This window comes from Notothenia rossii (assembly GCF_949606895.1).
Source record: "Notothenia rossii genome assembly, chromosome: 2".
Lineage (NCBI taxonomy): Eukaryota > Metazoa > Chordata > Actinopteri > Perciformes > Nototheniidae > Notothenia > Notothenia rossii.
Window position 1 is genome coordinate 21,686,561 of NC_136904.1, and position 25,291 is coordinate 21,711,851.

Consider the following 25,291-nt stretch of genomic DNA (forward strand, 5'->3'; position numbering starts at 1 on the left):
TAATATTTAGTGCACTTTATTTAGAAAGACATATCAGTTACATTCCCATTTTTACTTGAGAAATACATATTGTATAAACAACTTAATTATCCCAAATTGCACTTGGTGAGTTTACAATAGAACAGAAAGGGCATCAGTAAGCTACAAGTTAAAATGTGCCTCAGTACAAAGGTTATATTACCAAGGAAGATCTGTTATCTTTAATGCACTATTGGACAAATATATCCCACAAGGATGACGAAAAGCAACACCAACGATAAAATAAAGGCCTAAATCAAACTTATAATTCCCATTATTACTTTATTTCATATATTAAATTGACATAATCTTGGAAACAACTCGGCAAATTAACAAATCATGTGCACCAAGTACATTATTAAACCACATGTGATTAAAAAAACAGCCATAAGAGTCTACTTTACATGTGGATCCACAGGCTGTCATGATTTTGTATCACAGGATAGAGTTACAGTTTTACCGGTCATTAATGTGGGAGAAGCATCATGTCTCAGCTGTGTGGACGATGATTCCTCTGTTTTACAGTTTCATGAAACAGAAGTTCCCAGTGATTGTGACGCTTAATCTCTGATCTGGAGTATGCCGTCTTGGTCACATGGAGGGGGGACCGGCGGCTAAAATATGAATATGCATTATTAATAACAGTTAATTAAATGTACGTTTCCTGGAGAATTATTCAGCACAGTCAAAGAACATTTGGTTGAAGTGGGTGATTACTGCTATGAAATTGGCAATAAAAAAAACTATTTTATGGAGGAAGAAAGAACAAAGCTGTTGTGGGAAAGCTAGTGACATGAGGTACAGACACTGAGGTGTGAAATGTTTCAGAGAGAATCAGACTTATTGTTTAAGAAAAGCCAAATACTCACACTTGAGTTGGAAATAGCACGGCTCACAGTGCGGCTTCCTGTTTCGGATTCGAACCTGGACTCCAGTTTCACTTCCTCCGAGATGTCGGTGGCAGCCCACACACTGGGAAAAGGACAAAGTGGTGAGAAGATAAACCAAAAAAAGGACTTCCTAAAGTTCATCAGTCAGAGCTGTGACGTGGGCTTTCTGTGACCAAATCATTTCACCAGATTCTCTGCCACCAAAGCATGGAAGATGTTGTTCTGCATTAAACACACAAAAAAAATATATATATACACACATATATATATATATATATATATATACACACTAAGTGCTGTGTGTTTCTGTAACTTATATGGGGCAGAGTTAAAAAAAAAGAAAAAAAAAAAGAAGTAAACTTTAACGTCTACATGCTAATGGCTATACAGGCTGTCTACATATGCGAGTTCTCTGCAGGTGAGATTTCACAATAAGCATCTAAAAGCAAAGCGGGACAGCGGGCTGAACTCTTCAAATAAACCAATCACATGAAGAAAACTAGAGACAGAGAGAAATAGCACACAGGACTACAACACCATACATGACCACGAGGCCAGATAACCTTATGAAGACAAAGAAAAAAAAAACTAGGCAGCAAAGATAGAAGCGTTGAAATGCTTCTGCTAGCAGGCGCCTAAGGGTTATTCTGTAACTACATAACTACAGTTATGAGATACTCCTGTTGACCTCGCCAAAGGTGCGGTCACATTAGTCTTCAGTCCAATTACATTTTACTACAATAAGCACAGAAAAAGGGTGTCATGTCACATATCTGACATGAGTAAAACAGTGTAGAATAATTTTTGAATTATGTAGGTCTTAGTATAGTTTCCATCCAAATGTAGCATACATTTCAAGAATACATTTTAGGTTGCTCCTGACTTCAATTGATTGAAAGATGAATGAGAGTAACTAAGATCGCCATGTGGAAAATGGGATGAAATAATCGCTAATTGGTATAATTTATTATCCTGAATGTCCATATGTAATTTTTCTATTTATTTTATTTCTAAATCAACTGTATTTGACTTTTCTCTGTAAAGCATTTTGCTATGGACGTGCCATTTTAAAACAAGCTCTATAAATACATCTTGATTGACTTGTTTATTTTCATCATGTTCATATTTAGTTTTCAGCAGTTTCCACTTTAGCTCTTAATAAATTATTTTTAATATTCTGTGATATTTGATGTTTTTAAGATTTCTTGCTTTTTCACTCATACACATTTTCACTTTGTGCATTCAAATACCAAAACGGTTGGAAGGAGATCATAAGGCTTTAAGTCTGGCATTATAATATTGTTAATTGGGACTGGAGCTACTGTAACCGCACCATGACCCGGTCATGACCCCTCACCTTGAAACAGGCGAGGTGGAAGCAGAGACTAAGGGTCTCTATGACAATGGCTGCCCCACTACCCAGGACACGCTCACACACACAGCAAGTCCTCCTGCCACTGACCTTCCTGGGGCAGCACATGTTACAGTGTGAGGCAAAAAAGTATAATAACACAATGCAACAGAAGAGACATACTCTTTACGTCTATGAACTAAATACCTGGGGTGATGGGACGAATCAAATGTACTTTTCTGGGTTAGTATTGATCCAGTGCTGTAGCGAGAGGAGGAGTTCCTGCTGGGGACACAGTAACCTGCAGCCGCTGACTGTGGACGAGGGTAACTAAAGGTTGCGACCGAGGGGCGGGACTGACGGAGTGTATCCAGGTCGTCCAGAGACTCATACCTGCAGAGAAGATGTCACATGTCAGAAATAAGAGGGAACATGAAATAACAGAGGGGAAAGGCCATTACCAAGTTTTGTGAAACAAAAAAGGGGAAGTAGCGTCCGACTAGGTCCAAATACACTCACCTCTTCATGGGAACCCCGACATAGATAGGCTCTTTGTAAAAGCTGCTGGTGCGCTGCCGAATCCAACTGTTGTCAGTCAGAAGAAGAGTCCTTTTCTTCATTTCCTGCAAAATCAGCTGCCTTTCTTTCTCAGCGTTAGACGCAGACTGTCCTTTTCCTTTCCTCTCATCACCTGGACCTATCAAAGTTTGAGGGTTTATTTAGACCAGTACGACACATGAACCGAGGGGGAATATTACAACAGAAGGTATACTGACCTCTTGTCTGTTTTTGGGTGCTAGCTAATGCCGGGGTAGAGAAGGATTTTGCCCTATGGGAATGAAAAAACGTATCACACAGATATTACTACCATGTCAATATTTGATTTACTTTGGAAAAAAGGGCTTGCACCAATTTGGTTGCATGCAGATGTTTGCTTAAAAGGGTGGGTTACTTTTTTACAAGAGGGAAAGTTAGTTAATAATGCCCACCTATAATACACAAAAATAGCCAATCATCTTGGGTTTTATGAATTATTTTGGAAGGAAACAATCATGCTATGCTTGCAGACATAATACAATAGGATATTTTATGCAAAAGCTTTACATTGAGAAATATAAGGTAACCAGTGCAAAGTCATGTTGAGCCAGTCTTGTTCTGACCTGTGTGCAGGGGACAGCTTAACAAAACCACATGAGTCCTCAGGCCTGAGGTGAAGCATGGAAAGACCCAGCAGAAACAGGAAGAAGCACACCAGGTCAGCAAAGTAGAAAAGATCATGACAAGACAGAAAAAAATGCATGTTATTTATGCAAGTATGAATTAAATCCCTCAAACATTTCATGCAAAGTAAGCATTGTGATTCCACATGTATGTAATACTGTTACACCCAGCAAGGATGGATAAGAGCTAACAACATTGTTGAAGAGGGGAGAAAAGCTGATTTACCAGGCGGGCCCATAGATCTTGTCATGCTGCTCTCCTTGTGCATTACTTTGAGGTGTGGTCCCTTCATCTTTCAGCTCATCTCGGTCAGAGCTCTTCTCTGCTTGTATGTTTTTGTTTGTAAATCCATTCACATGGAGTTGGGTGCTGGCAGTGCTCTCACCACTATTGGTCATCTCAAACATTTTTTGCTGTTAATGCATGAATAAAGAGACAAGAAAATTATTTCCATTCGATAGAAAAACCACTGCGAATTTACAGGGACTCTCAACTGAATCAGAGTGCTTCCGACAACAATTTGAAAAAACAGCGAAAGCAAGAAACTGTGCATCTTATTAGCAGTAAAGGTGAGATTTAGCACGGTAATTACAGATGCGTCACAGCTGCAGGTATAAAATACTTATATGACTCTTACATGATCACAGTGTTAGGATCTTGATTAAAAAACATTCTACAAGTAAAGAATAGGTTTTGTAGATATTACTGTCAAGGGAAACAGCCTTTATGCAAATTCAAGGGTAACATTTTTATTTTGTTTCCTTTAGATGAACGTTTGATATAATATGTTTTTCGATCACTATAACTATATGTTGTGCTGTTTGATAAAAGCTCAGAGGACCAATCAACCTTACCCCTGGCTTCCAGCGAACCTCCCCCTTTGCATCTTGCTGTGCCCTCTGCCACTCTGACTCAAGCCTCTCCTGATCCCGCCTGTATTGCTCCTAAAAAAACAAGCAGCCAGACCTTTCATAAAGACTAACAATCAGTGTGTCTTGCTGACTTGTTTGTTGGGAGGATAGTGTTCACCTGTAGGAGGAGCTCCTGCTCTTCCTGCCACTTCTCCTGACGCCTCCGATCCCCCTCGCGGTCCCACGACCAGCTGGATGAGGAGGGGCTGAGGGATGGCACCTGGAGCTGGTGATGCACAAACAGACTGCAGGCTCAAACATGATCTTTCAACGCATATGCATAACTTCTGTTTGAACACACATACAAGCATCCTTTGATCAAGCGCTGTGGTAACTTACATCAGATATTGCAGATTCTGACCCTCCTGCGAGAGATAAAAAACAGGTCAGCAGAAAGATCAAGTCATGTGTAATGTCGTTTAGGATACACACATCACACAAAGGCAGGGGAAACATTAGAAGACTTGAAATCCATGCAAGCACTATGGTTTATATAAAAATCGTGTTTTGCCTCTTTAGCGGCACAAACACTTTGGGTACATCTTTAGCTTGAAACATTATTAACATGGAACTTACAGTTTCTGGAAGTTAGCCAGCCACATAGTAAACAATATTTAAGTGTACTGCCCTGCTTGATTCCTGAGTTGCTAAAAAAACTATATTCACTGTTGAACAAATAATGTTGGACAAAATGTATAAAATTATAAGTTTGTGTCACTCATTGGTCATAACTATGAAATGACATATGATTCACAAAGAGAGTAGTTTAGATTCATTCTGTGGACCTAAAAATTGCGACAATTCCTGACCAAGGATTAGCAAGTCTGCCAACAGATCCCCAGCCTAAAGAAAATGCAAAAAAAAAAAGGCAGTACAGAATCAATTCATTAAGGAGCAAGGCATGCTACAGTAAATCAAAAAGGTATTCACAGGACAACACACATGTGCTTTGTTCAGCTCTTGCTGATGCTCCACAGCATGATGCTTAGAGTAGAGTTAAGACAGACACTGCACACAATGCAAACATTTACCACACAAGTAAACCAAGGAGCTGACTCCTGCAGAGCCTGAAGAGAGAAGCCATTGTAGTAGGAAACACATCAGAGTCATTAACAATCGCAAAAGCATTATTAATGTACATACAATGAGCAGTAAAAGCAGCACATGTGGCTATATCACATGAGGAGTGGTATATAGTCAGTGCTGTCAACTCTGCAGTTACCATGTAAAGCCAATAGAAGCATCATTTCATCCCCAGGTCATATAACTATCAATAGATTGATGGAGAAATAATACTGAACTTTAATTAATAATACTACAATTACAATAGTAAGAATACTGTTAAGTACCTACAGTAATTACTGATAATAATAATAATAGTTTTTTTTTTTTTACTTATTCAACTGATTTGCATTCGTTACATACCCGATAATTAACCAAGCCAAGCACCAGCTGCCAAAGCTGCGACACACAAGTCAAATAAGAATTTTACCTTTCCGTTTGAAAAACTCTTCCCTCCTTTTCTGATTTGTCCTACTAATAATATTATAATCTACATGAAGGAGAAGGACAGATATAGTGAGCAATTCAGTAAAAACAGTATTTAAGGAGTTTTCTTTTAATAAAAAGTACACGTTTGTAATGTTTTACCTTTACTTCCTGATGTCTTGTGGCTGTCAGCAGGCTCTCCGTGAATGACTTTACTTTGTAAAACCTGGCATGGTGAAAGAACACCAAAATTGACCCTATGAACACCTCTTATTAGGTGACGCTATCAAAAGCTTTGTGCATCCATTTTTGATTTGAAGTGATTCACTGGTTAAGCATTGCTCACATCGTCTGCCTGCCCATTGAATTTCCTGACTGGGGTTTCTGAAGAGGTACCACTGATGGCATGGCGATCAGGGCAACCTATCAGAGAGGACCCTGCAGAAGTCAGATTGAGGATCATCCTGCTGCGGCCTGGCTGCTTGTGATGACTCTCCTCACTGGTGCTCCAATCTAATGAAAACAGCCAGCCATCAAACCTAACACCTCACTGCGTTTGTGCCCACTGTTTGGGAGTTACAGTAGAGGTTACATTATCACAAATAATTAAAAAGGTGGTTAAGGTACAACCATCTTTTTTTGGGTCGTCATCTCACCCTTGTTGCCGTAGCGCCTTATGTCCATGGTCAGACGGCCGTTTTGCAGGGAAGATGTCATTTTATCCTTCCACTGGTTATAGTTCAAGTGTGCCACCGCAACTCCATTAACAGCCACAATTTCATCGTCCACACACAGCTGGCACTGCTCAGACGGACTGCCTGAGGAGGGAGGGACAGGCGTCAGGGAAATGAAGAAAGATGAGGATGGCGAAACATAAAACATTTTTAAAAAATGTACCAGCTTCAGAAATGATTTGTTCCGCACAGACTGAGCTGCGGTATTGAGGACAAGGTTGCCATTTCAAATTGAAAAGTAGGCCAGTAAACCAAAACGACATACAGTAGAGCAAGTTGACACCATACTATCTTCCTATTAAATATTTATGTTTTGGTCTTAAAAACATAAATCACACTTTGTAGTTTTCCCTGGTTTTATCCATGTTAAGTAGATGAACACAAAATAAACATTAACACCCAATTTCACTGTTCATGCTTCAATAATAAAAAGAGACTTCTCTTTTCCCAGGCACATGATAACTTGCTTTGTTTAATGTAAAACAAATGGTCTCAGTCAGATCCTTTTTATGTTTAGTGACAGTTTTTCATTCCTCTGTGTGTGCTGAGACCTGTCAGTGTCTTAAATTCCTGTCCTATTTGTAAGTGCATGATGTTAGAACAAAAAGATAAACATTTAGAGCACAATGTAGCACTGCCAGCCCATCACTAAAATGTCTTGTTTCTCAATAGCCTACCATTCAAAGCAAAGACTCTCAACACGATCAACCTAGCCATAGTGAGACAATATTTCAGCAATTAATACATAAATATAGCACAAGTCTTACCAGGCTGAATGAATTTGACTCTCGCCCCTCTAGAGTCCCAATGCGTCTGGAAACCAAAGTCTGGTCTACTGTTGGGTTTGAGAGTCAGGCTAACTCTCATGTCACTGTGATCCACCTGAAACACAGACACACGTAAAGGGGACACCCTGTGATCCAATGTCCTTTGCTTCCTGGCGGAAACTAGATCCTTCAGAATCCTGCTACACAGATATATCAAGAGATCCACACCAGTTTATTATGTACGATATGGTGAAATAGTAACAATGAAATACATTTACTGGCTAAAAGTCTTTAATTTTATAATACAATATTAAAATGTGTCAATTATTAAATCACAACCAATAAAAGTGCCTTAAAAACATATTTTCTAACCATTCACCCGAGTTCATTTCCTTTATCTATTCATAGACAGGCACCATCCCTGAATAAAATTGAATTGATGATCTCCATTTTAAATAAAAATAAATCCTGTAACAAAACATTTCAAGTTCAACCGAATTGCATCAATATACATCAAGTCAACACACCTTTGGGAGGTCAATGCTTGCACTAGATTGGAGAGTGGAGCCTGTGTTGTTTTGGGTCTGCAGGCTTGAATGAGGCTGTGGTACTAGCTGGGTTTGTGTGTTCTGTTGATGGTGGTATCCAATGGTGTGGAAGGAGCTCTGACTGGAGAGAGTGGCACTTTTCACCTCCTCCTCCACCTGCTCTGGACCACTCTGCTGCGCCTGGTTAGTTTTCTTTTGTCTGACTGTAACATGCTGAACCTTCAAATGGGTGGTAGCAGTCTGTCGTTTAAGAGAAGATTTGTTGGTGGGAGAAAGAGATTCCTCTTTCTCACTATCCATCAGCAGACCCTGGTTGTTGTCTACCTGGAGATTTAACAAAGACAGGATGTGACACAGTAGTACAAACACATTTAATTGCAGCATTGGTATGCGACTGTGCTAATTTAAAACTGTCTGTACTGAATGCCAACAAAAAATACTTTAAAAAAAGTGTAATCCTGTAGCGAGTTGATGCTGTTCACAATGGTACAGCAGTATTTCTATTATTAATGAGCAGGGCGATCCAAAGAAAACAAAAGGTAACACAAGCTCACTCACTTATAGTACACACATACATGCCCCCAAACACCCACACAAGCACAGAGTAGATGCTCTCATTACATGAACTAGCTTGAGCTGCAAAGGAACATTGCCTTACACATGTTCCTTTGCAGCCTCCTGAGCAGCAGCCTTCCATTAAGACAGAAATATAACCGTCTAAACTTTCAAATGTAATGAGCAGGTGGCAGGTCGTTATCCTTAAAAAGCGTTAACACAAAAATGTAAAATTTCACACAGAGAATGCAGAGTGGAGCCTGTGGTACCCATGTACCGTTTACATCTGTTCCTAGACAGTATTACAGGTTTATCTGAAGGCAAAGGTGGGGAAGAGTGGTAGGTAAAAATCAATGGTTAGAGCTGGCTAATGTTTTATGTACACCTACCTTTATGCCAATAAATTATCTCTAATCCATTTATTTTTCAGGAAAAAAGCAGTAATGTAGTGGTGATATTTTTAAAAACGATGTATTATTCACTATGAGAACTCCAACATAAAGTTCTATTGTTGTCTAAAAACCACCGCTGCACCACGTTAAGCGTTTTTGTTATCAAGACAAAGGGAGCTGTAGTTTACTCTTACACTGATGTAAATACTTGTTAGTGTGCAAATCTGCATTTATAAGCTACCTAACATTTTCCAACAGATGCACAAATTCCAATTATGTATTTTTCAAATGAAAGATTTTTTTTTTCCACCGAATTCTCTTACAAACATTTGGACTAAACACTGTAGGAAAAAAAAAACAACAACCGTTCAATACCATCGATAGAAATTAACTCACGTTGAACAGTCTCGACAGAGAGGACACCCTGGGCTTGGTCCCAAAGGGCCTGGCTGTGATTGCAGAGGAGAGACGAGACGAGCCCTCGGACCTCCGGTAACCACGAGGGAGGCTGGCAGAGCCGGACCAGGACCCAGTTTTGGACATAAAGTTGTAGCCAGCCGCAGCCTGCTGGCCACTGCCATGTTCCACAGCTGGTTCCCAGGACATCTTCTGGCTCTCTTCCTGGGACTTGTGGTTTTTGTGGGACAAGTCCTCCAGACCATCAACTCCCACCAGATCAGTGCAAAAACCAGGAACTTTTGGATTACCACATAATGGCTCCTTGTGACTCGACATGGATTCTGTAGGTTCCCTGGTTTTCGTTGACTTCGTGGTCACCTTTGGCTGTATGGTTGTGACCAGAGTGGAGATTTGGTTTTTTAAAACATTTACTGACTGGGCCTCTTCAGAAGTGGGCTGAACAGGAGCTGGGCTTTCCTGTACTTTGACTTGTGCCTGGAAGCTGAAAGGGCCGTCCAGAGAAGGAGTGGTGACTTCTGCTCCGTGTGAAGCCAAGGAGGCAAAGTGAGTCTCCTCTCCCAGGATGTTTGCATCAGAGGCAGGCATGGCTCCAACAGAAGATCCCTGAGGATAAAAATATATATTTTTGCCATGTCACTTTCAAGAAAACATTTAATATGAAGGAGTCAAAGCATGACACATCTGTAAACGTACCTGAGTGTGGGATGAGTTCTGGGAGCTAAGTGGATCCTTGGGGCTGAAAGGTGTCTCTGTGGCGTAACTGCGGGCCAGCAGAGCCCGAGTATGTGGCCGGAGATCAGAGCTCAAGGATTTTGAATGGGGAGAGGTGCTGTAAGGACGAGGAGCAGGGAAATGCCTGTGAGGGGACTGCTGGTCGCTGGGGAATTGAAATGTAAGGAAAGAGGAGCCCATGTAATAAAGAAAGAGGGGGGGGAGGGGGGGGGTCATATTACAAGAGTTCACTGTGGCATACAGAAAGTTGATCAAGGGAGGTCAGCAACTTTTAATACACACTTTAAATAAATCCTTGGTAACCACAGGGTTTAAGTGTAAACTGAATATTTATCATTACATTTTTTAGCAGGACCAACCTCTTTAGCAGTCCACCTTGTGCTTCGTTCTTCTCAAATGTAATCCCAGCCCCATTGGCCATTTGAGTAATGACATGCTCTCTGTCTAGAGACTTCCTGCGGTCAGACTTTGTGCTCGTGCGACGATTCTTCCACTTTGAAAAGTCCTGAAACAAAAGGCACAGCACGATTACCCTGTACACCCCTAACATCTTTTTGTTAAGATCTAATGTTTATTTTTGACTTTGGAACGGTTGATCTGAAATTTAAAAAGATGAATTTTTTGGGCATTACCATATTCAGATATAGTATTGTAATCCTCAGTATTTGTATTTGCAATAGATTTATTGAAATGTTCAAACTTTAAGATAACTTTAAAAAGGACTTTTTTTTTATATTTCAATTTAAAAGTTGAGATTGAAAGTTCAAACAGCTTCTAAATGGATGTGTCCGTGAGATTGTTTTGTGAACAGGTTTTCTTGTCTTACATCTTGCCACTGTGCTTCAGTGTCCTTGGCAGCAACACTGCACCTCCGTTTGTCTTCTTGATTCCACTCGTTGGCCTTGTTCGTGTCCAGGTCTTCATCATAGATGGTGTGCTCACGAGGAAGCTTACGCACAGGGTAAACCATTGGGATGTCACTGAGTGATTTGCTCCTGGTTATGAAAGACAAAAAGGAAAATAAATAAAAGATATACAGAGCAAACAAAGATGGCATTAATCAAACACTTCAGCAATGCCATGGAGCAGAACAAGCATGATGAATAGCAGTAATGCAAAGCAGTTCAAACAAACATGCCATTCTACATTGACAACTAGTCTATGCATGTGCTTAATGTCAGCTTACACATAAAACAGAATATACTGCACGCCACAGTATTAACAGCTGCAACACGACACATTCTGCATCCACACAACAGAATCCTTAGCCAAGTGCCAGCGAAGAAATGCAAGTCAAACAACGCAGCAGATGTTGCTGTCTGTGTAGCCATGACTTGTAACAAGTACAACCACTGCTGTAGGCACAAGGAAATGTCAGATGTGACACTGAAATAGCTTAAAGCAGTATTTAGCAGGTAATATCAGAACTGTGACATCCTTTTATGAAAGTAACCAAGAATGCAATTACACAGTCCTCTAGTTTGTCATAAATGTCACGTCTGGGCCCAGAAAATTAATGATGAGGTATTTCTTGTGATTCATCTTCATGAAAAAGGCTAAATGTTTTAGGGCACAATATTCTTTTGAAGAGAAACTAAAAATCAACTAGATGAAGCAGCATCAAAGCATGTTGGGAGCAGTCTCAGACACCTTTGCCCAAAGCTTTAGGACTCACCAAATCCAGCCAGGGTTGACCTGAACTGGTCTCTCAGGTCTGACCTGGATTTGATATGCTCTACAGAACCAAAGAAACACACATGAAGACTGATGAAGGGCATTTTGCATCCAATACACCTGGTGTGACAAAAGGCAACACAACAACATAGTACGATGAAGGCCAGGCGGGCCATACTAAACCTAAAATACACATATATACAGTAGAGAGAAGGCATGAGAAGTGTACTTGAAGACAAAAAAAGCAAATGTTTCATGACAGATACAACACATATGGCTTTAATGCCAGAAACGTAATACAAACCTTCTAAACACAGAACATCTTGGCAGAAAAAGTGAGTTTAATGCAAAAATATTTTAGTCAGTTTATTGACCTACTTTTGTATCTGTTCCACAGCCATATTCACACTGTAAGTAAACTGGAAAACATTAGCGCTGGCACAAAAGTTGTTTTGAATGACATGATTCTGTTATGGCTATCAAAGTATGACAACACATGAGTCATGTGTTTCACAATTATGCACTAATGAGTCACTCAGCATGATGCTGTTAAAACGTCCTCACATTGTCAGCACCAGGAATAAGGTGCCAAAGTAAATGCCATGCTATACACAGTTCAGCAGTTAGGAAAACAATCAGTTCAAATTCAAAGCACACATTTAATTTTCCCTGGTACAATCTTTGATAAACAGGGCTACATTTGCATATGGAAATTAAGTAGTGTGCTGATGGATTAAAGATTTGCAAATGTAAGAGTAACAGGTGCACTTCGGTACATGCCGAGAGAACAAGTAGAATAGTGTGTTAGTGCTCAAAGTCAATAGGTTGTGCAGAATGTGTGTGCACATTAGCTGTGGATCTTCAGGATGAATGTTCAGGCCTGGCAGAGAGTATCCCGGAGGTTGAGGCTTGAGAGTTGGCAGAGACGTTTTGTACAGTGACAGATGCCACAAGCCAGGAAATGAAGTCACTTCCTCAAAGAACCCAAAGCGTTACAGCTAGTCAGAGAAAGGGAATAGAACATGAATGAGATTATTACCACATCTTATATAAACACATTACAGCAAACTTAAAAAAGAAAGTTTTCTCAGAGGAAGAAATTGGATATATATTTGCAAGGCGTTTGATTTTGCAGCTTTAGCTTATGTCATTTTTGTTTTTCCTCGCATAGTAGTGCTAGCTATTCCAACGGCAAACTAAAACCTAGTTTGCTGGTATAGTTAAGCTGGATTAAGTAACTGCTATCAAACCTTATAGCTGAATACAATAATCAACATTGCACCACATGCCATTAAGTCACACAGCAGGTTATTCTGGCACTATAGAAAAGGTTTTAAGTTAGATTTCCCTGAAGGAAGTACAATAAGTCATATATGAGCAATGGCATTAACCTTTTTTAGATTATTTAAAAAAGAAAAGGTTCCATTAATACTTTCTTTTTAAGTAAAGCATCACATTTCGTAAATATAAAAGCCAACGGCAACGGAAAACTGCAGGTTCAGCGTTGCCTTGTATTAGTAAATCAAATGTGAACCTTCAAAAGCTTTAACACTGAGAACAGCCCTGCATCACAGAGCAGTAAAACCAGCCAACAGACCTTAAGCCTGGCATTTTACGATACCATGGTCTTCTCTGGGAGCCCAGGAAGATTGTTCGCACACGAGTCTCCTCTTCTGGAGTCCAGATTTTGGGTAAGTAGCGGTCATAGTTGGGGTTGTTAGATGTCTGATGAAGGGTCTGCTGCACTCGCCGGAAATACAAATCGTCCAGGACAGGATCTGCGTCAGCATAATCGTCCTCGGAGTCTTCCTCATACAGAGTGCTCAAGAAAAGCTCTTCATCAATGGCGCTTATTGGAGGACATGTAGTGAGGTGGGGTTGAGGAGAGAGAAGGTCTTCTTCAATGCTGCAGCAAAGAGTGTTACACCCACATCTATGTTTATGATCACTTTGGATAAAATAGTAACACCAAGTATCAGAGAATCTCCAAGCAGCGCACAAGTAGTAATAGCAGAAGCTTAGTTGAAGATTATTGTATTGAGGCAAACTTAGTCTTTTGAGGATAAGGTTAGAGTAACGCAATACTTTTCCATTTTCAAGCGTTGGAGGGTAGGTAGTGTGATAAAGTAATTACTGAGCCAAGCAGGACACGGGAAATGCTTTGTCCTGCTTGGTCATATATTGTTGTCTACTGTATTTCGGAATTTCTGAAGACTGTCAGTTTAAAAAAATAAAATAAAACTATAGGCACTGACAACATTCACAAGCTGAAACATATTCCCAAGAGTCAAAATGTCAGTAACTAGCCCAATTTGTTTTACTTTGAAAACGTAAACAATAAGCTGGGAAGTTGTAAAAGAAAAAAATTAAGTTTTTGACAGAGTAGTTTTTATCAGGAAAGAAGTATTAATACAAGCTTTAAATACAATGAAAATAATGATCACCTTGTGTATGTTTTGTGAAATGTGACTTTTTCTAGAGATGTTCATGAATACGTGTTGGTTGTGCTTTAGGGCTTAGTGCAAAGAAAAAAAACACAAGAAACACCAAACAGTTTTAGAGCAGATTAATCCCTAACCGATTTGACAACCTTGACATTTTTGTTCCAAAATGAGTTTAAACCAAGAACAATCCATATCATGATGCAATGATAGTGTTGAAGAAAGTTATCTTATCACAGCATATTTTGAGAGATTATAAAGCCAACAGTTTCCTCAGTAATTTCTTGCTGTTGAATTGGAAGTTAAACCATATGTTCAAGTGGAAATTACAAGTAAAGGAGGGACATAATAAGTGTTAAAACCAATCACACATTTAAAGATCTAATGAAGAAGAGAATGTTAACAAATATATAATTGCAGCTGGATTAGTGAGTTAGTGGCACTAAATGAAGTCTCTCTGTATAGAAGCAGACACATGTGCAGTACCTGGAAATTGGCCCTGCGCAGCCCCTTCCACTCTCCTCCCGTCCTTGTTTTCTCCGTAGGAGTGGATGTGGGATATAACCTTTGTTTTGCTGGGTGGAGGGCTGTGTGGTCTCCATCGTGAACACCTGCTCAGCTTCCGCGTCACTTCCCCAACCTTGAAACAAGTGGAAACAGATAAAGTTCAAAGCCTGGAGAACTGAGAACTCAAGCTCAAATCATCTAAGAAGAAAACTCACTGAGCCAAAAGAGTGAGTTTGGATATCAGAACATAACAGAAGAACCTTTAGTGGGTGACTGAGTCTGAGCACAGCATAAATATGTTGACCCCCCCCTTCACAAACACTTCTATCACCACAGTGTGGAACTTGCAACAATCTATCACCGACGTGCATACAGAGCGTCTAAGGAGAGCGCATGACACGAATGAGATATTGAGTAAGAAGATCAGAATGTGGTTGATCCAAGTACATTTGGGAATATTTGTATTTCTTGATAGATATATTTCTGTTCTGGCATGTCCATTTGTAGACTGACAGTAGAAGGTAGATCATTTTAGTGGATGAAAATAAGTTGATGTCTTTCCCTCTAGCCAAAGTTGCAGCAGCCGTTTGATTAGCAGGGTAAGCTTACACAAAGAAAAAGAGCCAGTAGAACAAAAAACTCCATCAAAATAAAGTTTGAAGCAAAAAGACTGCAGTGTTTTATTGCCAAGTGATTACAGCAAATTGTTTGATCGAGAAATCATTGGTAAACATACCTTCATTGTTTTGGTGGAGGACTCGAGAATCCAGAGAATCAAGGCTGTCCAAAGAAATCTGAGTCTTATAGTGCGGTCCCATGCGTCGAATCTCCTCCCTCTCCAGGTGCCAGCTCTCCTTCACAAACGTATGACTGCCCTCGTCTAGAGCCTGGGTTTAGAAGGCAGGGTTAATGTTGATAATAACAAATATAGATAAGGCACTAGAACAGTGTTTAAAGTTTAGATGAGCAGCTCACCTTGGACAAGGCTAATCCTAGCAGCCCTTCAAAAGCCTTGACGTTGAGCTGAGGACCGCTGTAGAAGGAGTCCTGGTGAGCCTTGCGACCCAACCAGTAGATTGTGACGAGAACCTGAGAAAGACAGAAATTAAAGAAATGTGAAAGGGTGGATAAAGACCCACCAGCGACCAAACCTAGTCATCTTCTTCAACATGTAAAGAAGGAACGTGAAGGGTTTCGTCCTGACTTGTTCAACCCAGTAGTGGCTAAGACCCAACATGACGTTTTGGTTTTTACATATATGGAAATTTACATTTTTTGACCAATAAGCATTTAGGCCAACAAACAAAAAACGGCACTAGTGTTTTAAATTGTCTGTTCCAAATATCATGTCAATCCATCAAATAGAGTTTTTGATATTTCTGGACCAAAGTGGTGGACCAACTGATCAGCAATGCCATTTCAAGGGCCTTGTTTCATCCATTGCTAAATATACTGTTAAATTGTCAATTTAATCTGCCAAAAGTACAATCAATGTGTTTTTGTCCTAAATGTATGCACCAAAAAGTGCCCCCGTTAGCCAAAGGAAATACTGATCAGGCATGTTGCCTTCAAGAGAAATTAAAAAACCTTATTCTTGAAACAAGATGCTGTTGAATTCCTACCTGACCCAATTAGAAAAGGCATTGAGTACTGGCCTGGCAAAATGTGTTTTATTATTATTCTTGTTTCAGAAAGCAAAGGGTTTTAGACACATTTTGTCATTTGCCTTGAGGCTAGAGATATTTTGTTTGACGGACAGCCTTTCTCCCCGGCAGAGCAGCAGCTAGTGCTGCAAAGGGATTATCCACAACACTATGCGACAGAATTTCTCTATCTGTATCGCAACAAAGTCATCATATAGCAGTCAGCAGATTGAATAAATCCGGGGACTTGAGAGATTTGAATAATTTTATAAATATTTCATAGCACAATGCTCATTAGATGGAAAAGTGATATTAGATTTCTTTATTCGTGTCTGCAGTGGCACAGATATACAAACATAATCTTTCAGTTCCAGCTATTGTTGTCAAGTCGCAATAAAGTGTTGAGGATTTAAGCACACATTATGTACAGAAACAAACTGTAATATGCAGTTTATCCAATATTTATTCTGTTGGCCATCTTAGCCTGTTTAAATCATTGGAGCAAACATTGGCTTCAGTTTATCCTCATCTGTAAAACCTGAGTGTAAACAAGTATGAAACACATGGACAGGACCCAATCATTATTATTTAATAGCTTGCCACCTACCCAATGCCAAGGAAAATATTACACTGCAAACAACAAGTCAACATATACTAATCTTATCTAATGGTGCCATGTGCTGCGTATGATTCTATTTGTCTTACATTATTTATGAACCATTAAATCTCTCATTATATCCTGTTAGTTTGCTCTAACGCTCAACAATGTTGAGCATTATGGCATTTACATACACTTTCCTACAACATGATAATGAGATTAAGAGTAATACATCTTCACCGTTAAGATAAACATGTTTATAAACCATCCCTACGAAGAAAGAAAGCAGTTGTCACTTAATTTGAATGTTTAGAGTGCAGCAGCACATGTCCTCATTATTCCACATTGCATCACAGCTCCCTGGGAAAACAGTGAGGAACAGCTCTGTTTTGCAACTTTAAAATGTACTGTACGAATAACTCTTAAATTATTTATGCGTATGTGGTTGGAGATCTGCATGAAAAGGGCAGACTTCAATGGACGCAAATTGACCTTAATTAGTTCATTCAAAGAAAAATGCTACAACTATTTTGGAGAAAGAGTGCTCTGACAAACAGCCTCATTACTGGGTCCAAATTGTCAGCTATTGTGCGATTTAAATGAGGCTTCCCACATAACCAAACAACTTCCTAAGTTTTGAAACATGTCAAATACCAGCAATGCACACAAGCATGAACATACAGTACTCACATGTTCTTCACACACACACACAAAACAAAACTCACTATTGTTGCAGTTCACAGAGACTTGTACAAATTAAGACGGAGATAAAGAATACATCTACACTTTGGCACAGCCTTTCTGGGGGTTTATTGCCAGATTTGTGTGATCAGCCCCAAACTATCAGTAAAACAGTTCCCATGATCATCATTAATCTGAGTCTTCATGCTGCATGGGTGTTGGATGGTGCTACTGTAACTGTGTGGAAAAATGGATTCGAACTGCTGACTATCTCCCATGCAGTTATATTCAGTAGTAATGTAAGGGGTCAATTAAAATGGAACAAGACAGAGTTGCTTTTAAGGTTTTTAAACTCATTGGTCAAGAGAGGGATACATGAATGATAAATAATATTAAAAACATTTAAACGGAGGAATAAAAGTAATCCTGGTCAAACTCACATTTTTGAGTCTTCTATTGGTTTCATCCCGCCTAAAATGAATAGAAAAAAATGCATGATGATCCTGCAATTACTGGTATGATAGCAGATACAGTTGTGTCACTTGTTCTCGAAACAAGATACTCTAGAGAGCTGTTGGGGGGGAAAAATTACAATGACATTGCAAGCCTTCTCATTTGCAATGCTCTACTAATCGGCTACTTATCAGAATTTATACACGCTATCAGCTGGAATAAAGCAGCAGCTTGTCATCAGGCAAAGCTTGTACCTTTAGACATTCAAAGCAGCTGTGAGACAAACTATAAACCCTTATTTCAGCACAGTTATTGCAGTAATAATACCACAGTGTTAAATGTGCCCAACACTGCCTGTACAGAAAACATTAGATCAAGACAACACGGTAATATTTGCATGTGAGTTGACCTTTAGAAGTAGAAGGTGTGCTTCTCTGTGCTGTCATGAGCACCTGTAGCTTAAGCAGTTGTACTCATGACATGGAACTCAATGTACCTGAGTGTTGCACGAGAGGACAGGTCCTGCAGGTCTCCGGGATGAAACAGTTGAGACACATTCAGTCCAAGTTTCCCACAGGCTTTCAGGAAGACATTCACATTATCCTGGAGATTAACAGCAGAGAGACAGCCAAATGAGAGCATGAAGAGAAAAAGAGGCTGTTTGGGTAAGCTTGTTTAAAGCTAACACCAGCAACATTACAAGATTGGTTTTGATAACTAAAAGAATAAATAATTAAGAGTTCAAAACAACACCTGTTCTAAAATGCATTACCAGTAGCGCTAGATTATTAGTGTTATCAATAATTGATAACAGTAAAATATAATTTGGAATTGCAGTTTGTACACTTGCCACTAGAGGCTGCCAATCTGCCAAAATGTGATCTGACTAAGCCTCCTCATCTTATTTAGAGAGCCTACATTTATCGTAACATTTCCTCTTAATCATTTTCAAAATTAAATCATAGTGACATACAGAAAGTGGCTGTGGACGTACTCTGACAATGACACAATTACTAAATTACAAATCTCAATTACGGGGTTCAAAGTTCGGCAAGCAGTATAATAGGTACATATTTAAATTGCTACTTGCTGTAGTGAAAAATATATTTGAAGTATGGTTCCTGGTCTAAGACATTCAAAATCCCCAGTATTGTCCTTTAGATTGTCAAAGTAAAGTAACTGCAGACTCCCTGCTCTCTGTGCGTATCACCTCCACCAGGCTCTGTCTGTTTATTGGCCCCTGATGGGAGGTTGCAATTGATCTTTTTCTGCCCTTGCTTTGGGCAGTTTAGGCAATTATACTAAGTCTTTGCAAACAGCCTGAAGCCTAAATAAAAATCTGCATTTTTATTTATGCTTGAATAACAACACAAACTTTACATATGCTGTTTCAGGATCAGTCACAATGTGGCATCTGTGTCTCTCGCTGCATTAAACAGGAAACCACAATGCGTCAAAACTTCCTGGCTAAGGTGTCGTCTTCTTTTCACAGTAAAGGCTGTATGCACCACACCACCAGGCTACCTTTACACGCATACAAGGGTGTACATTTGGTTTGAGAAGCGGGGGGGAGACAAAACAGGGGGTCCTCTGCAATGAAACATTGTTCTCGATTTAATTCCATTTCCTGCCTTTCTACACATATATATTAGGGACTATGGTGTTAACTAATCCAAGAAAAATGTGTAGTGTATATAATGAGTGTGCAAACTTATCTATCCATGAACCTGTTTTATTTGTGATTACCTCACATCCTATAGAGGGGTCTGGGGGCATGCACCCCCGGTAAGTCTTTTTTTTTTTTAAATTGAAGTTAAATGCATCAATCTGGTGCACAAATTAAGAGATTTATGGATACAGCTCTCAGAACACTCATATGAAACAGAACTGTATATATTTCAATACTCCAAAAACCATTAAAAATATTCTCACAACCAATAAGAAATCATTGATATACTCCTCTCTCCTATCTTTATCTTACATTGTCTGCATTCTTTCTTTTTATTTATGCATATTTTACTAATCACTCCCCTTCCAAACTGTGTTTTTAATTCTTTACTGACATTGGAATAGTTGTTTTACTTATTTTGAACAACTATATTAAATAGATGGACATATTTGTTTACACCAAACCGTTTGAGACCCACTGAGATAACTTAGACTAAAGTTTACAATATAATCACTCAGCGAGTCCTTTACCTCCCTGAGCTGATGTTACCTCAGCCTCTCAGTCCGACAGGAGAGGACTCTCCCTCTCCTTATTGTTGAAACTGCTTCTAATCTCCGTTAGCTCCGAGCTAGCACCAGATGCTAACAACAACCCCCGTAACTCTCTCTGTCTCTCTCTTTCTCTCTCACACAAAATGCGCTCCTGCCACACACACACTCCTCCATGACTACTTTTACTTGCGTAAAAAAAAAAAACACATTTGAAAAGTGTGGGGGACAGTAACTGGATTTTGAAAAGTGGGGGGGACAACATGTCCCCCCCTGTCCCCTGTGGAAATTACACCCATGCATGCACACACAGAGACATGGTCATAACTGTCAGATGTAATACTCACCAGACCAGCAATGGGAGTAGAAAGCCTGTTTACTCTCTTAATGATGCCGGGTTTCAACCGGTTAATCAAGCTGCGAGGAAAAACTCAAATTAAAAACAGGAAGAGCTCACATATACTTAACTTTATCTGGAAGATAATTGGGATGTAATTGTATCACCTGGGTCCCATTGCACAAAATAAGCTACAGAGAACATTTTTATGAATATGAAACTCAAATTGTATCCTAAAAAAATGTAAATATGACATTGTAAAAGTTTTGTGCATCATTACTCACTCGCAAAGCAGGACTCCGTTCTCTAAGGCAGCACGGAAGTCATTGCAACCAAACAATTTTCCAGTGACTTCCTAAAAAACATCAGCATGAGTAAAATGCATTAACTTTCATCTTTAACTTGTATTAATATTAGAGTATATGGTCTGTTAATGCAAACCAAATGAGAAACACCATTCAAATGAACACATTTTCTACTAAAGCACAATAGTGGTTTGTGCAACAATTGTTTTTGTATGTACAGTGGGGCAAAAAAGTCAGCCACCAATTGTGCAAGTTCTCCCACTTAAAAAGATGAGGCCTGTAATTTTCATCCTAGGTACACTTCAACTATGAGAGACAGAATGGGGGGAAAGAATCCAGGAAATCACATTGTAGGATTTTTTATTAATTAATTGGTAAATTCCTCTGTAAAATAAGTATTTGGTCACCTACAAACAAACAAGATTTCTAGCTTTCACAGACCTGTAACTTCTTCTTTAAGAGCCTCCTCTGTCCTCCACTTGTTAACTGTATTAATGGCACCTGTTTGAACTCGTTATCAGTATAAAAGACACCTGTCCACAACCTCAAACAGTCACACTCCAAACTCCACTATGGCCAAGACCAAAGAGCTGTCAAAGGACACCAGAAACAAAATTGTAGACCTGCACCAGGCTGGGAAGACTGAATCTGCAATAGGTAAGCAGCTTGGTGTGAAGAAATCAACTGTGGGAGCAATTATTAGAAAATGGAAGACATACAAGACCACTGATAATCTCCCTCGATCTGGGGCTCCACGCAAGATCTCACCCTGTGGGGTCAAAATGATCACAAGAACGGTGAGCAAAAATCCCAGAACCACACGGGGGGACCTAGTCAATGACCTGCAGAGAGCTGGGACCAAAGTAACAAAGGCTACCATCAGTAACACACTACGCCGCCAGGGACTCAAATCCTGCGGTGCCAGACGTGTGCCCCTGCTTAAGCCAGTACATGTCCAGGCCCGTCTGAAGTTTACTAGAGAGCATTTAGATGATCCAGAAGAGGATTGGGAGAATGTCATATGGTCAGATGAAACCAAAATAGAACTTTTTGGTAAAAACTCAACTAGACGTGTTTGGAGGAGAAAGAATGCTGAGTTGCATCCAAAGAACACCATACCTACTGTGAAACATGGGGGTGGAAACATCATGCTTTGGGGCTGTTTGTCTGCAAAGGGACCAGGACAACTGATCCGTGTAAAGGAAAGAATGAATGGGGCCATGTATTGTGAGATTTTGAGTGACAAACTCCTTCCATCATCAAGGGCATTGAAGATGAAACGTGGCTGGGTCTTTCAGTGATTTTCAATGATCCCAAACACACCGCCCGGGCAACGAAGGAGTGGCTTCGTAAGAAGCATTTCAAGGTCCTGGAGTGGCCTAGCCAGTCTCCAGATCTCAACCCCATAGAAAATCTTTGGAGGGAGTTGAAAGTCTGTGTTGCCCAGCGACAGCCCCAAAACATCACTGCTCTAGAGGAGATCTACATGGAGGAATGGGCCAAAATACCAGCAACAGTGTGTGAAAACCTTGTGAAGACTTACAGAAAACATTTGACCTCTGTCATTGCCAACAAAGGGTATATAACAAAGTATTAAGATGAACTTTTGTTATTGACCAAATACTTATTTTCCACCATCATTTGCAAATAAATTCTTTAAAAATCAGACAATGTGATTTTCTGGATTTTTCTCTTCTCATTTTGTCTCTCATAGTTGAGTTATACCTAGGATGAAAATGACAGGCCTCTCTCATCTTTTTAAGTGGGAGAACTTGCACAATTGGTGGCTGACTAAATACTTTTTTGCCCCAATGTAAATGTCCCTTTAGCTTCACAAAACTGCATTAGTATTAACACAAGGTGTACGCATAGTATAAAGCAGTATTGAAATGTATAAGTACTTTAATTGAAAAAGTTTGTCTTTTATGAACTCCTGCTTAAATGCATTGTTTAGTGGCTTGTTTTGAAAAAATCAAAACAACTTCGGTTGAATTGAAGAGAACAAGGTCCTGGTTGAAAGGAATTATTAAGTGCAAAGCGCAGGCATTTCCCAGTTTCTGAAAAAGAAAAAATAAGTAAATTAAGTGAGATACTGTTAAGATTCAGCTGAATATTCATCCAGCAAACAAGTCAAAATATCTACAGAGCAAAACAGCTATTAAAATAATGTATGTGGACAAGCATTTCTACAGAAAAAACATCAAATATGTTTTTTGATCAAAACAAAAACAACAAAACCTAAATGATTTTACATGGCAGAAGCAGGCACAAGGCCTAGGGAGCTTTGTAATGAGGACATACAAATGGGGCTATTAAGGTTCGGCTACATAACTAACAGAGGGCCCCAAAAGGTTATTCTTCTCACTAATTAGTCCCCCCAGGACTCCACAATAACAATTCATTTCCAGTAGAACTGGGTATCGGTCACGGAGCGCAGGATTCTCTGAGGAAACAGACAATGCAGTCCCAGGTTAACACCATAAAACACAATAATGTGGTCAGGCTTTGGTCAGTTCTACAGCACAAACACTTTCAATTGGTCATTCCAATAAACAACTGTCCCTGTGAATCCACAGATTGAATTGTTTTAGTTTTTTTGGTGTGAATTGAAGATTCATCTTTTGAAAAAGGGAATTCTAAAATCAAACACTCTATACCGAGATTGAAATACAGGCTTCAGTACTGAATCAATGTTATCTACAGTAGTTCTGACATGACGTCTATAGACGTTCGTCAGTGTCTTACAAGAAAGTATACTGAATATTTGGATATTGGACTTTTGATCTGATAAAAAATACATTTGAGGATGGGCCCTACAGTAGGGCTCCTATTATTACAGAACATTTTCACTATTAGGATATTTTTTAAAGACAAAGCATTTAATTTAGCAAATAGTTTGCTATAAATATTTTCAATGTTGAAGTCGGAGGTAATTTAAAGGAAGATTGCCACTGCCCACACACACACACACACACACACACACACACACACACACACACACACACACACACACACACACACACACACACACACACACACACACACACACACACACACACACACACACACACACACACACACACACACACACACACACACACACACACACACACACACACACACACACACACACACACACACACACACACACACACACACACACACACACACACACACACACACACACACACACACACACACACACACACACACACACACACACACACACACACACACACACACACACACACACACACACACACACACACACACACACACACACACACACACACACACACACACACACACACACACACACACACACACCATTGAGTGCCCGCAGCTGACAAGTTGAATGTATTGTTTATGATTTAAGAAATAACAACTTCAACAATGTTTGGACATGAGCAACATATAGCAAGAAAGTAAATTCATTGCTATACAAACCACATCCTTCAAAATGTGTGCATGAAGAAACCTGCCTTCTCCACATATCAGTGGACACACTGAATAACAAACCTCAGTGTATTGCTTTTCTTTAAAATAAAAAATCTAATTATTTGCATGCCTTCCATATGCATTTTCCTGAGGCTCTATGAGTCCTCTAGTGACTGGAGGACTCAAGGGTGGTTGCACAGATAAAAATTGGTTTGACTAGTCAAATACATTTTTAGAAGATTGTCTCATAGAGCTTTCTATGTCAGGAGGCAAACTCTTACCTGAGTCTTATCAAGGTATCTCCTATTTTGCATTTGAACTCAAAGATATGTTTGTAAATGCAGTTTTAAACAGGAGTACATACATCAAGTGTTTTTGAGAGTTTAAGTACTGTAGGCTACTTATGATACAAACAAATCTGTTTAGGTGGAAACGTCTGCCACTGAAATTTGTAAAACATGTCCTGTCTTGTTGGGTTTAACTGCTGACAGGACAACTTTGCATGGTTGTTTGCACAGGGATAAGTAAATTAGCAAACATACAAAATGAAAACACAGATGAAAGTGAAGCATGTAGCCTACCTGAATCCAGCGTTGAGCCTCGTTGAAGGCGTCTGCACAGCTGACACTGGTCTGCTGGCGCCACTCCATCGTTTATCTTCTCAACAACTGAAAAAGGCTAAATAGGTCACATTTAGTTAAACTCATTAATTAAGGAGCGACCACACCATGAACCACCACCGAGCGTATCAACTAGGTTTTAATTAATGTCAACAAACATGAGGAAACTGCATTCAATTGGATTTGCCCACAAAAACTGCTCATTTAGTTACCTTGTGCTGCGTGTAGCTGCTCACCGGTGAAAGTTCCCCGCTAATTGACAGCCAGTTTATCAGCCAACACTTCTGGCAAACACTTTGCATCACTGACAAGTTCCGCTTATTGGTTGAAGGGGACAGGAAGGTATCCGC

General features: G+C 39.6%; 1 protein-coding gene across 7 annotated transcripts; it reads right to left on the reverse strand.

The window, feature by feature from the left end:
• LOC307029310 (LIM domain only protein 7-like) lies at positions 1-25,291 on the reverse strand. Of its 7 annotated transcripts, none has more exons than XM_079665166.1 (31): positions 25,154-25,290; positions 24,903-24,999; positions 20,863-20,933; positions 20,589-20,658; positions 18,521-18,627; positions 18,012-18,042; positions 15,625-15,738; positions 15,386-15,536; positions 14,629-14,782; positions 11,703-11,762; positions 10,854-11,022; positions 10,387-10,532; positions 9,989-10,124; positions 9,272-9,898; positions 7,908-8,252; positions 7,381-7,495; positions 6,536-6,697; positions 6,226-6,392; positions 6,042-6,105; positions 5,884-5,943; positions 4,731-4,756; positions 4,510-4,617; positions 4,335-4,424; positions 3,706-3,893; positions 3,420-3,464; positions 3,036-3,088; positions 2,779-2,956; positions 2,467-2,652; positions 2,266-2,374; positions 888-990; positions 1-632 (listed from the first exon to the last, which is right to left on the reverse strand). In XM_079665166.1, exons 2-31 carry the CDS (start codon positions 24,969-24,971, stop codon positions 610-612), a joined length of 3,927 nt encoding a protein of 1,308 aa, XP_079521292.1. In that variant the 5' UTR covers positions 24,972-24,999; positions 25,154-25,290; the 3' UTR covers positions 1-609. The 7 variants fall into 7 exon arrangements, with proteins under 7 accessions (XP_079521292.1, XP_079521290.1, XP_079521291.1 ...); XM_079665164.1 differs by having other exon boundaries at positions 9,989-10,172; XM_079665165.1 differs by lacking the exon at positions 3,420-3,464 and having other exon boundaries at positions 9,989-10,172; positions 25,154-25,291.

Excerpts from the sequence above, each read along its gene's own strand:
- LOC307029310 (XM_079665164.1), bottom strand. The coding sequence starts at position 24,971 with ATGGAGTGGCGCCAGCAGACCAGTGTCAGCTGTGCAGACGCCTTCAAC. Across the intron at positions 6,393-6,535 it reads AAGGCGCTACGGCAACAAGG|ATTGGAGCACCAGTGAGGAG; the intron begins GTGAGATGACGA and ends TGTTTTCATTAG. Across the intron at positions 2,375-2,466 it reads GATTCGTCCCATCACCCCAG|GAAGGTCAGTGGCAGGAGGA; the intron begins GTATTTAGTTCA and ends GTGCTGCCCCAG.